General features: G+C 67.6%; 1 protein-coding gene across 6 annotated transcripts in view; it reads left to right on the top strand.

Annotated features, from left to right (window-relative positions):
* The window catches only part of RIPOR1 (RHO family interacting cell polarization regulator 1), a 115,082-nt gene extending 99,747 nt beyond the window's left edge, over positions 1–15,335 (top strand). For 5 of the 6 annotated variants that reach the window (XM_039503219.1, XM_039503216.1, XM_039503220.1 and 2 more), the window contains 10 exons: positions 3,158–3,979; positions 4,432–4,571; positions 10,062–10,236; positions 10,582–10,717; positions 10,882–11,043; positions 11,368–11,526; positions 12,486–12,682; positions 12,807–12,890; positions 13,641–13,731; positions 14,736–15,335. In XM_039503219.1, the coding sequence (XP_039359153.1) occupies positions 3,158–3,979; positions 4,432–4,571; positions 10,062–10,236; positions 10,582–10,717; positions 10,882–11,043; positions 11,368–11,526; positions 12,486–12,682; positions 12,807–12,890; positions 13,641–13,731; positions 14,736–14,833 (2,064 nt within the window). In that variant the 3' untranslated portion in view covers positions 14,834–15,335. Of the gene's footprint in view, positions 1–3,157; positions 3,980–4,431; positions 4,572–10,061; positions 10,237–10,581; positions 10,718–10,881; positions 11,044–11,367; positions 11,527–12,485; positions 12,683–12,806; positions 12,891–13,640; positions 13,732–14,123; positions 14,188–14,735 lie in introns of all 6 variants that reach the window. The other variant, XM_039503217.1, reaches the window with a different exon arrangement.
* The last annotated feature ends 267 nt before the right edge of the window (positions 15,336–15,602 follow it).

Here is a 15,602-nt window from a genome sequence, read left to right as displayed (position 1 = left end):
TAGGCCCCCCCGTGCCAGAGCCGCTGCACCCTGAGGATGGCAGATGGAGTAGCCAGGCAGCCCCAGCAGCCGGCTGAATGCCCCCTGAGATCCCTCCCCCCTGCTTACGGCTCCCTCTTCTCTCTGCCCAAGAGCCCGGAGCGGGCGGCCTCCGAGAAACCCGGGGGGGCCTTGCTGGACATCGTCCGCGAGACGCTGCTTGAGAAGCTGTCTCGGAGCTGCTCCTGCAGCCAGGGCTCCTCGGTCCAGCTCGGGAGATGCCCGCAGCGGGGCCGTGTAAGTTCGCTGGCTGGGGCCAGCCTGCAGCGTAGCCTGGGTGGTCTAGTCACCCCAGATAGCACTAGTCCCGGCTGCCTCCTGCTCGCTAGCACATCCGTAGGTCCTGGCCTTGGGAACCTGTCGGACAGGAATTCCCAGCCCCCGAACTGCTCCCTGGCCGGAGCAGCTGGGGCGTCTGCTGTCTCTGAGCTGGAGGGCTGGGACGGGAGGGAGCTGGCAGCGGCCCGTAGGCGCCAGGCTGGGCAGCCCCGGCCTGGCTGGGTTGGGAGCCGAGTGTGAGGGGACGCCCCAGTCCCCAGAGGCCTGGTCAGGCCCATGCCAGCCTCTCCCTGCACGGACAAGCCTTCGCCTGAGGCTGCCCCGTGCCAAAGGTGGTGCAGTAGCTGCTTGCCATAGCTATAGAGCCTGCCCCTTGCCCTTTCCAGCCCAGTCCGTGCCCACAGTGAGACGCGCCTCCCTGCCCATCTCGTATTGCTCATGCCAGCCCCGCCAATGGGACCCGTTGCTCACGCCTGGGGTGGCTCTGGGGCTGCCCGCTGAGGGGGTTAGGGGACCCGTTGCTCACACCTGGGGTGGCTCTGGGGAGGGGGTGAGGGGGTTAGGGACCCGTTGCTCACGCCTGGGGTGGCTCTGGGGCTGCGGGGTGAGGGGTTAGGGGACCCATTGCTCACGCCTGGGGTGGCTCTGGGGCTGCCCGCGGGGTGAGGGGGTTAGGGGACCCATTGCTCACGCCTGGGGTGGCTCTGGGGATGCGGGGTGGGGAGTTAGGGGACCTGTTGCTCACACCTGGGGTGGCTCTGGGGCTGCGGGGAGTTAAGGGACCCGTGGCTCACGCCTGGGGTGGCTCGGGGGATGCGGGGGTTAGGGGACCTGTTGCTCACGCCTGGGGTGGCTCTGGGGCTGCCCGCTGCGGGGGGGTGAGGGGTTAGGGGACCTGTTGCTCACGCCTGGGGTGGCTCTGGGGATGCGGGGAGTTAGGGGACCCGGTGCTCACACCTGGGGTGGCTCTGGGGCTGCGGGGAGTTAAGGGACCCGTTGCTCACGCCTGGGGTGGCTCTGGGGCTGCCCGCTGCGGGGGGGTTAGGGGCTGGAGGAAGAGCACAGAGCAGGGGCTGGCAGCCAGGACTCCTGGGTTCTATCCCCGGCTCTCAGTGGGGTGGATCAGTTACAGCAGGGTTGGACTCCTGGGCAGGGGATGGTGCAGGGAATACCCTGGAGATGGACCCAGCCCTGCTTTGATGGGACGTCCCCTTCCCAACACCCCCCTCGCCCTGTTTCGGGGCTGAAGCTGGGCCCTGTGCAGGGGGAATGTGGGCACTCGCACGGTGCGTGGGGGGTGTCGGTCCGCACAAGGCTCTCGTGTCCTGCTCCGGGGAGGGGGGGAGGGGCTGGCGCAGGCTGGGCACCGGAGTACACACTGCATTGACCAGCCTGGCTCGCGGCGTGGGGCTCTGCTGGCCAGTGCCAGGTGGAGGCTACGCACCCGGCCAGCCCCTTCCTCCCAGGCAGTCTGTCGGGGCCCAGCCGACATGACGGGGACCCTGGCCTGGAGGCTGGAGCAATGGTCTGCGGACGGGCCCCTGCCAGTGAGATGCTCCCCCCACCAGGGAGGGTTTGGTTTGGTCCCACAGCCCTGCCCAGGGGGAGCTGGCTGGGATGCTGGGGGTGACATGGAGTTGGGCTGGGCTGGTGTCCTCACAGTGACTCTGCCCTGCCCCCAGGCAGCTGGGAGACCCTGGGACTCAGCAGCTTGGGGCTGGACGGGGTCCGGGGCGCCGGTGGGATAGGGGAGCTGCTGAGGGGGGAGCAGGAGGCTGCTGGGACCCAAGTGAGCCAGTGAGACCCTGGCAGCGTGGGGGGCTGGAGAAAGCTCCATGCGGGCTGGTGGTTGCCAGTGGCTGCGGGGCTGGTGTGAACCCCTGGTAGGGCGACCAGACAGCAAATGTGAAAAATAGGGACGGGGGTGGGGGGTAATAGGAGCCTATGTAAGAAAAAGACCCAAAAATCAGGCCTGTCCCTATAAAATCGGGACATCTGGTCACCCTAACCCCTGCCGAGGAAATGTAGGTGGCTGTGGGGGTGATTGGTGGTGGCGGGTTGTAGTGTGTGTGTGTGTGTGTGTGTGGGTTGGGATCAGAGGCTGGGTGGGGAGCTGGCATGGCTGAGGGGGGTGGGCATGGTGGGAGACTGTGGCCAGGGGCTAGGCGGGAAGATGGCATGGCTGGGGGGGCAGGCGTGGCTTGTGGCTGTGGTCAGGGCTGGGGGGGAGTTGGCAGGGTGGATGTGTGTGGCTGCTGGCTGCATGGGGAGGCATGGCTAGGGGTTGCGGGGGAGGAGTTGGCAGGGTGGGTGGGTGTGGCTGGTGGTTGCATGGGGGGCATGGCCAAGGGCTGGGTGGGTGTGGCTGCTGGCTGTGAGGGGAGGGCGTGGCCAGGGCTGGGTGGGGCGTGGCCAGGGGTTGGGTGGGCGTGGCTGCTGGCTGCGAGGGGAGGGTGTGGCCAGGGGCTGGGTGGGGAATTAGTGGGTGGGTGTGGCTGCTGGGTGTGTGGGGAGGGCGTGGCTGCTGGCTGCGTGGGGAGGGCATGGCCAGGGGCTGGGTGGGGTGTTGGCAGGGTGGGTGAGTGTGGCCGCTGGCTGCGAGGGGAGGGCGTGGCCAGGGATGGGTGGGGAGTTGGCAGGGTGGGTGTGGCTGGCGGCTGTGTGGGGAGTTGGCAGGCTAGGTGGGTGTGGCTGCTGGCTGTGTGGGGAGGGCGTGGCCAGGGGCTGGGTGGGGCGTTGGCAGGGTGGGTGTGGCTGGCGGCTGTGGGGGTGATCGCTGGCAGCGGGGCGCGGCGTGGCCGGTGGCGAGGGGCTGTGCTGATGTGCTGTCTTTCTCCAGAACATGCTGCGGCGGCAGGAGGAACTGGAGAACGGCACGGCCTGGTCCATCTCCTCGGAGTCATCAGACGATTCCTCCAGCCCCCAGCTGTCGGGCAGCGCCCGCCACGCCTCCCACAAGCCCATCGTACAGCCCGAGGTGCAGGCCTCCGCCCCCGCCATCGAGATCGCCTTCTCCCAGCAAGAGGAGGTGGGCGCCGCAGCCGAGCCACCCAGCCGGCAGGAGGAGCCAGGCAGTGCGAGGAAGGAGGTGGTGGCCAATGGGCACGTGCCCTACTCCCGGACTCTGAGCCACATCAGCGAGAGCAGCCTGGATGCGGCAGTGGATTGCAGGGAGGGCCCCAGCGCCCACAGGGAGCCTTCACCAGTTCCCCAGGACCCCAGCACCGGGGAGCTGCCTCCCCTGGAAACGGACGCCCTCCCCGAGGCCTCGAAGCCGCTGGTGCCCTGGACAGGGCCGGACCGGGGCCCGGAGGCTGAGGCCTGTGGGGCTGTGTCTCAGGCCGAGGCCTGTGAGCCTGTGGTGGGGCGGGCTGAGGCCACTGTGTGCCAAGCTCTGGGGCCGCAGGAGCATGAGGTCTCCCCGGGCCGGCCAGTGGTGCTGCATCCAGTCTCAGAGGAGAGGGGGAGGCTGGCCCCAGCCCAGCCCCTGCCCCTGCCCCTGCCCCCCAGCCCAGCAGAGGTGCCAAGGCCCAAGCCTGTGGACTGCGGCCTGGAGGAGGCCATTGGCTCGCTGGGCTCGGCCCTGGACGACTATCGGGGGCAGTTCCCCGAGCTGCAGCCGCTGGAGCGGGAGCTGAAACGCCTGGAGGAGATCCTCATGGTAAGGGGGCAGCGGTGGGGCCTCGAGGATGGCGCCAGCCATGCGGGTCGGTGCCCAGCTCCTCCCCTTTCCACATGGGGCAGTGAATGTCCTTGGGCTGGGGACACTGGTTCATGGGCCCCTTGCGTCCGGTCAGATGGGGGGTGGAAGGGGTTACGTCGTGGCGAGCGGGGTTTGGGGAGCAGGGCCCAGGGAGCGTGGCCGGATCCCTGGGCAGCCGGGGCAGACCTGGGGCAGACCGTGGGAGGATGGGCAGCAGATGCGGTGGGGCAGGGACTGTGGTGCCTAGAACCAGCTGCCACAGTGTGCCCACAGCCCGTCTTCCCACCGTGCCCAGGGCCCCTGTGCCACGGCATGGGGCCCGGCTGGCACAAATGCAGGGCAGCAGCAGCTGGCCAGTGGCCCGGGGACACAGTTTGCCCAGCCCCCACTCCTTACTGCCTTCCCCACAGCACAAGCAGGGCGTCTTCCTGAGCCGCGCCTCCAGCATGAGCCTGACGGTGGAGCACGCCCTGGAGAGCTTCAGCTTCCTCAACACCTCGGACATGGACGACTCGGAGGGCTCGGAGGAGGAGGCCAGCCGGAGCGAGCGGTGAGCCGGGTGGGGGTCTCTCCCTGGGGCACTGGCACGGGCCGCCCCCAGTTGAGGAGGCCTGGGGCAGGGCAGCAGAACGTCCCTGTGGGTGGGTTCTGGTCCCAGGCGCTGACCCAGGGTGCCTGGCCTGGCCAGTTCCCTGCATGGGGGTGACCCAGGGCCCCCCAATAGGGGTGGGCCATGTGCGGAGCTGGTCATTGAGCTCAGGGAGTCAGACCGAGGGGCCAGGTTCGATCCCCGTTGCCCCCATCGGTACACGGGGCTTTGCTGCCGTCCCCTTCGATGTGCCCGGGAAGCCCAGCGCCTGCTGGCTATCGCCCCCTGGTGGCCAGGCCTGGCTCTCAGCGGCAGCCTCCTCCGCCAGCGGGACCCCGGTACTGCGGGGGTGCTGGGAGCCGGGGTGGCGCGCACAGCCTCGGCTTTGCCACCAGGGCCAGTGCGGGCCCCCTAGTCCCCAGCGAGCCATGCTTTGGGCAGGCTGTGCTGCAGCAGCACCACCTAGTGGTCAGGGTCCTAGAGTGCGGTCCGTATTCACTGCCTCCTCACCCCCCACCCGGCTTTCCAGAGCTGGGGTGCAGAGGGGAGCCTGTGGCCCAGCTGCTGTCCCCTGCTCCCCCACACCCCGAGACGCGGGGGGCTGACTCCTTGAGGAAAGCAGAAATGGGTCTCAAACCCATCCAACTCCTTGTCCACTCTGAACCACAGGGATCTAGAGGTTAGACTAGCAACGGCCCCTGGCCCCAGGCTCTCTCCCACTCTGGGTGCTGCTGCACAACACGCTCCTTGGAGGCCTGGGGGACTGTTAGAGGAGGGTGTGAAGCCCAGGACTCCTGCCACAGGGTGGCAGCAGCTGTCAGGGGTTAGAGCAGAGGCCCAGGATTCCTGGGGTCTGGGCTCGCAGGGCGGCAGTGGGTGCTGGGGGTTGGAGCAGAGGCCCAGGACTCCTGGGGTCTGGGCTCGCAGGGCGGCAGTGGGTGCTGGGGGTTGGAGCAGAGGCCCAGGACTCCTGGGGTCTGGGCTCGCAGGGCGGCAGTGGGTGCTGGGGGTTGGAGCAGAGGCCCAGGACTCCTGGGGTCTGGGCTCGCAGGGCGGCAGTGGGTGCTGGGGGTTGGAGCAGAGGCCCAGGGCTCCTGGGGTCTGGGCTCGCAGGGCGGCAGTGGGTGCTGGGGGTTGGAGCAGAGGCCCAGGGCTCCTGGGGTCTGGGCTCGCAGGGCGGCAGTGGGTGCTGGGGGTTGGAGCAGAGGCCCAGGGCTCCTGGGGTCTGGGCTCGCAGGCGGCAGTGGGTGCGGGGGGTTGGAGCAGAGGCCCAGGACTCCTGGGGTCTGGGCTCGCAGGGCGGCAGTGGGTGCTGGGGGTTGGAGCAGAGGCTCAGGACTCCTGGGGTCTGGGCTCGCAGGGCGGCAGTGGGTCCCGGGGGTTGGAGCAGAGGCTCGGGACTCCTGGGGTCTGGCGGCAGTGGGTGCTGGGGGTAGAGCAGAGGCCCGGGACTCCTGGGGTCTGGGCTCGCAGAGCGGCAGTGGGTGCTGGGGGTTAGAGCAGAGGCCCGGGACTCCTGGGGTCTGGGCTCGCAGGGCGGCAGTGGGTGCGGGGGGTTGGAGCAGAGGCCCAGGACTCCTGGGGTCTGGGCTCGCAGGGCGGCAGTGGGTCCTGGGGGTTAGAGCAGAGGCCCAGGACTCCTGGGGTCTGGGCTCGCAGGGCGGCAGTGGGTCCTGGGGGTTAGAGCAGAGGCCCAGGACTCCTGGGGTCTGGGCTCGCAGGGCGGCAGTGGGTGCTGGGGGTTAGAGCAGAGGCCCAGGACTCCTGGGGTCTGGGCTCGCAGGGCGGCAGTGGGTGCTGGGGGTTAGAGCAGAGGCCCAGGACTCCTGGGGTCTGGGCTCGCAGGGCGGCAGTGGGTCCTGGGGGTTAGAGCAGAGGCCCAGGACTCCTGGGGTCTGGGCTCGCAGGGCGGCAGTGGGTGCTGGGCGTTGGAGCAGAGGCCCAGGACTACTGGGGTCTGGGCTCGCAGGCGGCAGTGGGTGCTGGGGTTGGAGCAGAGGCTCAGGACTCCTGGGGTCTGGGCTCGCAGGCGGCAGTGGGTCCGGGGGTTGGAGCAGAGGCCCAGGACTCCTGGGGTCTGGGCTCGCAGGGCGGCAGTGGGTGCTGGGGGTTGGAGCAGAGGCCCAGGACTCCTGGGGTCTGGGCTCGCAGGGCGGCAGTGGGTGCTGGGGGTTAGAGCAGAGGCCCAGGACTCCTGGGGTCTGGGCTCGCAGGGCGGCAGTGGGTGCTGGGGGTTGGAGCAGAGGCCCAGGACTCCTGGGCTCTGGGCTCGCAGAGGCGGCAGTGGGTGCTGGGGTTGGAGCAGCGGCCCAGGACTCCTGGGGTCTGTGCTTGCAGGGCGGCAGCGGGTCCGTGGGGTTGGAGCAGAGGCCCAGGACTCCTGGGGTCTGGGCTCGCAGGGGCAGTGGGTGCTGGGGGTTGGAGCAGAGGCACGGGACTCCTGGGGTCTGGGCTCGCAGGGCGGCAGTGGGTCCTGGGGGTTAGAGCAGAGGCCCAGGACTCCTGGGGTCTGGGCAGTGGGTCCTGGGGTTAGAGCAGAGGCCCAGGACTCCTGGGGTCTGGGCTGCAGGGCGGCAGTGGGTGCTGGGGTTTGAGCAGAGGCCCAGGACTCCTGGGGTCTGGGCTCGCAGGGCGGCAGTGGGTGCTGGGGTTGGAGCAGAGGCCCAGGACTCCTGGGGTCTGGGCTCGCAGGGCGCAGTGGGTCCTGGGGGTTTGAGCAGAGGCCCAGGACTCCTGGGGTCTGGGCTCGCAGGGCGGCAGTGGGTCCTGGGGGTTGGAGCAGAGGCCCAGGACTCCTGGGGTCTGGGCTCGCAGGGCGGCAGTGGGTGCTGGGGGTTGGAGCAGAGGCCCAGGACTCCTGGGGTCTGGGCTCGCAGGGCGGCAGTGGGTGCTGGGGGTTAGAGCAGAGGCCCAGGACTCCTGGGGTCTGGGCTCGCAGGGCGGCAGTGGGTGCTGGGGGTTGGAGCAGAGGCCCAGGACTCCTGGGGTCTGGGCTCGCAGGGCGGCAGTGGGTGCTGGGGCTATGAGCAGAGGCCCAGGACTCCTGGGGTCTGGGCTCGCAGGGCGGCAGTGGGTGCTGGGGTTGGAGCAGAGGCTCGGGACTCCTGGGGTCTGGGCTCGCAGGGCGGCAGGGGCAGAGCGGCGTTGTAGCACAGGCGCTCGCCTCCTGGGGTCTGGGCTCGCAGGGCGGCAGTGGGTGCTGGGGGTTGGAGCAGAGGCCCGGGACTCCTGGGGTCTGGGCTCGCAGGGCGGCAGTGGGTGCTGGGGGTTGGAGCAGAGGCCCGGGACTCCTGGGGTCTGGGCTCGCAGGGCGGCAGTGGGTGCTGGGGGTTGGAGCAGAGGCTCGGGACTCCTGGGGTCTGGGCTCGCAGGCGCAGGTGGTGTGGGGGGGGGAGCAGAGGCGGTCCTGGGGTTAGAGCAGAGGCCCAGGACTCCTGGGGTCTGGGTCCTGGGGGTTAGAGCAGAGGCCCAGGACTCCTGGGGTCTGGGCTCGCAGGCGGCAGTGGGTCCTGGGGTTAGAGCAGAGGCCCAGGACTCCTGGGGTCTGGGCTGCAGGGCGGCAGTGGGTGCTGGGGGTTGGAGCAGAGGCCCAGGACTCCTGGGGTCTGGGCTCGCAGGGCGGCAGTGGGTGCTGGGGGTTAGAGCAGAGGCCCGGGACTCCTGGGGTCTGGGCTGTGCTGGGGTTGGAGCAGAGGCCCAGTGGGTGCTGGGGTTGGAGCAGAGGCCCGGGACTCCTGGGGTCTGGGCTCGCAGGGCGGCAGTGGGTGCTGGGGGTTAGAGCAGAGGCCCGGGACTCCTGGGGTCTGGGCTCGCAGGGCGGCAGTGGGTGCTGGGGGTTAGAGCAGAGGCCCGGGACTCCTAGGGTCTGTGCTGGGGTTGGAGCAGAGGCCCGGTGCTGGGGTTGGAGCAGAGGGGGGTTGGAGCAGAGGCTCGGGACTCCTGGGTCTGGGGCTGGCGGGCAGTGCGTGGGTGCTGGGGTTGGAGCAGAGGCTGTGCTGGGGTTGGAGCAGAGGCCCGGTCCTGGGGTTGGAGCAGAGGCCCAGGACTCCTGGGGTCTGGGCAGTGGCTGCTGGGGTTGGAGCAGAGGCCCAGGACTCCTGGGGTCTGGGTTGGAGCAGAGGCCCAGGACTCCTGGGGTCTGGGCGGGTTGGAGCAGAGGCTCAGGACTCCTGGGGTCTGGGCTCGCAGGCGGCAGTGGGTCCCGGGGTTGGAGCAGAGGCCCAGGACTCCTGGGGTCTGGGCTGGGTCCCGGGTTAGAGCAGAGGCCCAGGACTCCTGGCGTCTGGGCTCGCAGGGCGGCAGTGGGTGCTGGGGTTGGAGCAGAGGCCCAGGACTCCTGGGGTCTGGGCTCGCAGGGCGGCAGTGGGTGCTGGGGGTTGGAGCAGAGGCCCAGGACTCCTGGGGTCTGGGCTCGCAGGGCGGCAGTGGGTGCTGGGGGTTGGAGCAGAGGCCCAGGACTCCTGGGGTCTGGGCTCGCAGGGCGGCAGTGGGTGCTAGGGGTTAGAGCAGAGGCTCAGGACTCCTGGGGTGTGTGCTCGCAGGGCGTCAGTGGGCGCTGGGTGTTGGCTCAGGCCCAGGACTCCTGGGGTCTGGGCTCGCAGGGCGGCAGTGGGTGCTGGGGGTTGGAGCAGAGGCCCAGGACTCCTGGGGTCTGGGCTCGCAGGGCGGCAGTGGGTGCTGGGGGTTGGAGCAGAGGCTCAGGACTCCTGGGGTCTGGGCTCGCAGGGCGGCAGTGGGTGCTGGGGGTTGGAGCAGAGGCCCAGGACTCCTGGGGTCTGGGCTCGCAGGGCGGCAGTGGGTGCTGGGGGTTAGAGCAGAGGCCCAGGACTCCTGGGTTCTGTTCCTGGCTTTGCTGTTGACTCACTGAGTGGCCTCTCTGTAATGAGGCTGGCACTGCCCACCCCAGGGGACCAAAGGGCTCAGTCACTGGGGGCTGGGTGCGCTGGGGGGCCTCAGCTGCCCTGGGAGCTGCCCCAGGAGCCTGGGGGCAGAACCCACTGGAGCAGGGTGAGAGCTTTCCACCCGCATGGCCAGGGGCCATCTCCAGGGGCTCCCACGACCACTTCCCAGGTGTGACCCCAAGCGCCCAGTCCCTGGAGCGCCCCACCTGCCCCTCCATGCACAGAGGGGCCTGCTGCCCCAAGGCTGTGCCTGCGTGTCACTGAGTGCTGGGGCCGTTGGGGGTGGGAATGAGCGTGCGTGTTGTCTGCGGGCTCTGCAGCAGCAGGGTGCTCAATAGGGTAGGTCCTACGTAAACCATGGCTCTTTTTAAATTCCTTTGTTGCAAGTTCACCTGCAGCAGAACTGGAAGGATTTAAGCCCCAGCCCTGGGAGCTGGAGGCTGTTCCTCGGGGCAGGACAGTTGGCGCCTATGGCTGAGGTGGGGGGAGGATACCCTTGCTTTGTGGGTGTGTATTTACGTGTCCCCCCCCCCCCCCTCCGTTCCTGCAGGAGGGCTGGCGGGGCCCGTGCTGCGGGTGGGGCATTGGGAGGCTGCGAGGTGACGGCCGAGGACACCGGCACGTGCAGCGGCTCCGAGGGCAGCTCTGACCCCATGAGCACTGGCAATGAGTTCCTGGACAGGGCCGTGGTGCTGCACCTCAGTAACTGCAACCGCCTGCTGCTGGTGAGTGTGTGGGACGGGAAGCCGTGTGGCGGGGGGCATCTGCTGGCACGCGGGGCTGTGGCCTTGCTGAGGGCTCCTGCAGAATCGGGGGGTGCCAGGGCGCCAGGCTGGCAACCTCTGGCATGCCTGGTGGGGTGGCACTGGCGCTCAGCCAGCCCAAGCACAGACTCCCCCTTGGCCAACACCGAGGGACGCTGCGGCCTGGCATGAACCGTGAGAGCTGCTGCCCCCAGCTCTGAAGGCAGCTCCCGGCGTGCCATGCTCCCCAACGGGCGCGCTGGGAGTGTGCAGGCACCCCCAGGCACTGATCCCGCCCCCACGTGCTGACATGTCTGTGACTTGCAGAAACTGGGCACATTTGGGCCGCTGCGGTGCCGGGAGATGTACGCCCTGGACAAGCTGATGAGGGAAGCGCAGGTTCTGGAGATTGTCTGCCAGCTGACGGAGGAGAAATCGGGGGCGGCCAACGCTGCAGCGGAAGGTAAAGGCCCTGGCACAGCGCCCATCCCAGGCCCACCAACGGGCACCACGGGGCACTGCCTGCCAGGGCATGGGCTGGGGCTCGCCACTGGGGTCTGTGCTGGGCTCCCTGTCGCGGTCCCATGTGCTGGGCGCGGGTGGCCCTGACCGTGTCTCTGTCCACAGTGGTGCAGTTCTCCACCCGGAAGGAGGGGGTGCTGGCCTTCTGGGACCGCTGCGTGGAGCAGCCCAATGTGTACACCTGCCCCGTGGAGCGGTTCCTGCGCACCCTCAGTGCCCAGTATGCAGCGCCCGTGGCTGAGCGGCAGCTGGGCCTGGCAGACTCAGGTGAGTGCAGTCTCGGGACACCCCGCTCTGCCTGGATGGGCTGAGAGCCCTGGGCAATGGCTCAGCTCCGATTGGCCATCTCTGGCTCCCCTGGCCAGGCCCAGAGCGACTCTGAGAGCCGAGAAAAGAACCCAGGAGTCCTGCCTCCCAGTCCTCTGCTTTGGCTAGCCTGTCCCGCCCCTCCGGAAATGCCAGTGGTGGCAAAGTACCAACCTGCTGGAGGGGTGCCAGCCCAGACGGCCTTGGGGCTTTGTGCCAGCGAGGTGCCTGGGTGGCCGAGAAACCCTGCCCCAGGGGTACTGACCCGGTGCCCTCTCCCTGCAGTGTGCGTGAAGCTAGTGGAGGATGTGCTGGACCGGCGGCTGCCCAAGCGCCCCGGGAGCAGCCAGGGTGAGCAGCTCACTATCTTCCAGTACTGGAGCCACTTTGAGTCACTCCCCGTGTCTACACTGGATGCCTACATCATGGAGCTGGCTGAGGAAGGTAAGAGCCTGCAGTCCCCTCATAGCTCCAGCGCTGGCACAGGCAGGGCACTGGTGTAGTTCCTGTGCCCGAGGGGTGGGTGGTACCGGCGCTGGCACAGGTGGGGCGCTGGTACAGTTCCTGTGCTGGAGGGGTGGGTGGTACGGGCGCTGGTGCGGGTTCTGTGCTGGAGGGGTGGGTGGTACCGGTGCTGGCACAGGTGGGGCGCTGGTGCAGTTCCTGTGCTGGAGGGGTGGGTGGTACCGGCGCTGGCACAGGCGGGATGCTGGTGCGGGTTCTGTGCTGGAGGGGTGGGTGGTACCGGTGCTGGCACAGGTGGGGCGCTGGTGCGGGTTCTGTGTTCGAGGGGTGGGTGGTACTGGCGCTGGCACAGGTGGGGCGCTGGTGCGGGTTCTGTGTTCGAGGGGTGGGTGGTACCGGTGCTGGCACAGGTGGGGTGTTGGTGCGGGTTCTGTGTTCGAGGGGTGGGTGGTACCGCCGTTGACACAGGCGGGGCGCTGGTGCAGTTCCCCTGCTCTGAGTCGTTAGATGGCCCAGCACCCACTGTGCCAGTGCAGCAGACAGCACCAGACTGTCTCTGGCACCTGCCCGTGCCAGCTCGCTGGCAGGCCAAGACTGAGCCAGGCTGCGTGCCACGATGGCCCAAGGTGCAGTGGGGCTGGGCTGAGCTGCTCCTGCCAACTGGCCCAGGGCTGCCGGCCCCTGCCTGTGTGCTCAGGGCTGCCGGCCCCTGCCTGTGTGCTCAGGCCACCCCCGGCTCATTCTCCCTCTGCCTGCGGATCACGCAGCGCGGCTGGGATCCGGCCCCTTGCTCTTCCCTGCCAGGCCCAGCTCTGCCGCCGGTGCGGGGCGCCCACCTTCCCGTCCCTCTGGTCTTTGTGGGAGCCAGGCCGGCCCCCCAGGGCACAAGTGGGGCTCCCCAGCAGTGCTGCGGCTGTTCTCACCCCCCCTCTCTGCAGTGCTGCTGGCCCAGAGCCTGAACTCGGACGACCAGGATGTGGTGCTGAAGGCGCTGAAGCGAGTGCCCGAGAGCCGGCTCAAGAAGGACGGGCTGAAGGCCATGAGCTCGCTGCTCATCGAGGGGAACAGCAAAGTCGTCAGCGCCGTGTCCGCCCAGCTGCGCAGCCTCGCCGAGAACCCTCGCTTCCGGGAACGGGTGAGCGCAGGGCCCTGCACCCCTGCCAGGCTGGGAATGGGGCACGGGGGGGGGGGCAGGGGGGTACCAGCTTATCTCAGAGGCTCTGCCCACGCCCTGCGGTGCTGATCTGTGTGTCCCCCAGGCCCTCGTGTGGTACTTGGAGCAGCTGGAAGATGAAGAGGCGCAGATGCGAATCGCCAGCTGCGCAGCCCTGGGGTGTCTCAAGGTAAGTGCAGCCCCCGCATCTCGTCTGCATGGGGGTCGATGGCAGAGAGCAGCTGCCAAGGCCGTGCCCCTCTCACCACTAGGCCATTGTGTCCATGGGGGATGACGTGGGGCCCGGGCTAGTGCAGCGGAGGGGAAATTGCCCAGATCCTCCCTGTACCCTGCTGCCGGTGGGACCTCAATGGCCTCCCCTCCTAGGCACAATGGCAGCAGCATCCTGCATGTGCTGGAGTCCGGAGAGCCAGGGCAATGGCTGAGCTCACCCTGTGCGGGTGGCTGTGGAGGGGAGGGGAACAGGGAGGGAGGTGGTGGAGCCCTAGCGAGACTGGGATAGACACAGGCAGCAGGAAGGAGGTGGCCTGTCCCCAGCCTGGAGAAGCCATGAGATGCGTCCGCACAGGGGAGGAGTCAGGAGGCAGCTCCACCCACCACTTGGGCAGCACTAAGGGCAGCGGGGAGGGTGGGGGCAGGGACACAGCTGGCCCAGAGCAGCCCATGGGGGGGCCTGTCTTGGCCGACTGCTTGCAGGGGGCGAGCGTGGAGCTCTGGGACTGGTCCCTGGGTCCCTCGCTCTGCCAGAACCAAGACAGGACCACAGAGACCTTGTTCCCACCCTCCACCTGTCTTCCTGGCCTGCCCATGCTGCCCTCCCCCGGTGCTCCCTGGCGTTGGGAGTGCAGGCAGGGCAAGGATGGGCACAGCGTTGCCATCGCAGGCGCATGCTCAGTGCCGTGTCGGCCTCTCCCGGCAGGCCAAAGAAAGCATCGAGCAGCTGGTGTATCTGTGCCAAACGGACAAGGAGGACGTGCGGGAGGCAGCCAAGCAGAGCCTGATGCTATGCGGTGAGTGCCCTGCTGCACACCTGGGCTTGGAGCGGCTCCTCTAGGTGGCACCAAAGCCAGACCCTGCTCGCACCCCCTTGGCACATGGCTCCCGTTGGTACCGTCCCAGTGCCAGAGCTGATCCTAGAGCGAGGCTCCCCGGTCCTGTCCATGCTAGACCCTGGCTGCAGGTGAGGGCACAGTGGACCAGCTGGATATGTCCTAGGCCTTGGGTCCATGGCCCGCTCCATGAGCTCAGGCTTGCCATACCGCCAGGCTCCCACCTCGCCTGCTGCCGGTGCCACCCGTGGGCCTGGCCGGGGCGAGAGCAGAAGCAGCCCCTAGCTAATGTCAGCAGGTGCCCTGAGAACGCGAAGCGCTAAGTGTCACTGTTATTTATTATCATTTATTAGATGGCACTGAGAGAACCATCTGATTGGCTAACTAGGCTTCCGGGTCGTGACAGCAGCTGCACAGGTCGGGACGTGTTGGCCAGATTCGTTCCCGCTCCCCCATTCCTGCTGCTTGGCTCACGAGTGTCTCTTGTTTTGGACCCTGTCGGCCATGTCCTTTTAGCCTGTGTCTTTGCTGTGTGTGGAACCCCAGTTCTGTGGCACTCCCCGAATGTGTCGGCATGTAGTGTACAGAATCTCAGCCCTGCTGGTGTGTGCGTGCGTGCTGCCCCCTAGTGGCTGCAGCCAGCTGAGGGCCTTCCCCTTGGCAGAACTGTTTGAGGGCAGTGGTGCCGGAGCTGAGTGCCCTGGGTTCCATCTGCCCCCTCACCGGGATTCTGTATTATTACAATTGGCATTGAGCAGAAGAGTCCTGTAGAAGCCTGAAGCCAGCCGTGTGCATCAGCCCCAAGCTCTCAGTAAGCTGCAGGCTGAGCGGGGGGAGCCAAGAACCCTGCTCTCCTGACTGCCATCCTGGGCTCCTGCTCAGCTGGGCCAAGGCCTGAGTGGAGGGGGCCTGGGAAGGGAGCCTGCTGCGTGGCTGGGGTGACTGACCGTGGCGTGTGTTTGCAGGGGAAGATGGTAAATCGGCTCACCGGCGGCTGGAGGAGACTCTGAACAGCTTCCCGAGGATCTTCGCGCCAGGCAGCATGGCCAGCACAGCCTTCTGAGACACGCTGGCACTAACACACTTGTGATCCCTTTGGGGTGAAGGCACCAGGGAGCTGCTGGAGGCTCTCTCAGCCTGGGCCCAGCTCCCATCCCTTGGGACCATGCAGCAGTATTAGTACCTCCCTGCCAGCCCGACACACCCCACTCACTGCCTTACGGGGCACAGCTTTCCCTCCCCCCGGCACTGTGCCAGAGGGGCTGCTGGGCCCACCACCGTGGAGACGTGGGGCTTCGGACACTCCCCTCCCCTCCAACTTGCTTTTCTATTTCAACTTGCTAGGTGGGGCCAGAGCTTGTGTGCCCCTGCTGGAGCCTGGGTGGGCCCGTGAAGTCTGCATTGGGACTCCTTCCAGTAGCTCGCAGGCTGCTCCGACTTCCCCAGATGGACATGCACTTTGAGACAATGTTGTTCCTTTCCGGGAGCTCCCTTTGCTGTGGGCACCGTCCTCCTTCAGCGCCTGGAGTCCCCGGGACTCAAATAAAAGGAGACATAGATATTAATATATTCTGCTGGCGTATCTTCTTTTCAGCTCCAAGGGCCTCCCCCTCCCCTGCCTTGCCCGCAGGGACCCACAGCTGAGCCTTCCCCTGATGTTAGTCGTCATTTTTAAAGCAGGGTGGGGGAGAGGAGCAACACAGAGGGGACAGATGGACAGAACCTGTCACCTTTTTGGTTTATTTTATTTTTTATTTACTGAGTTTTGCAGAAAAGCAAAAGCAAAAAAATCTTTTCTATAAAGTCTCTATAAATCTATATATAATGTAATT

Source organism: Mauremys reevesii, linkage group 16 (assembly GCF_016161935.1).
Source record: "Mauremys reevesii isolate NIE-2019 linkage group 16, ASM1616193v1, whole genome shotgun sequence".
NCBI lineage: Eukaryota > Metazoa > Chordata > Testudines > Geoemydidae > Mauremys > Mauremys reevesii.
This window is presented reverse-complemented; position numbering and strand designations above follow the sequence as displayed.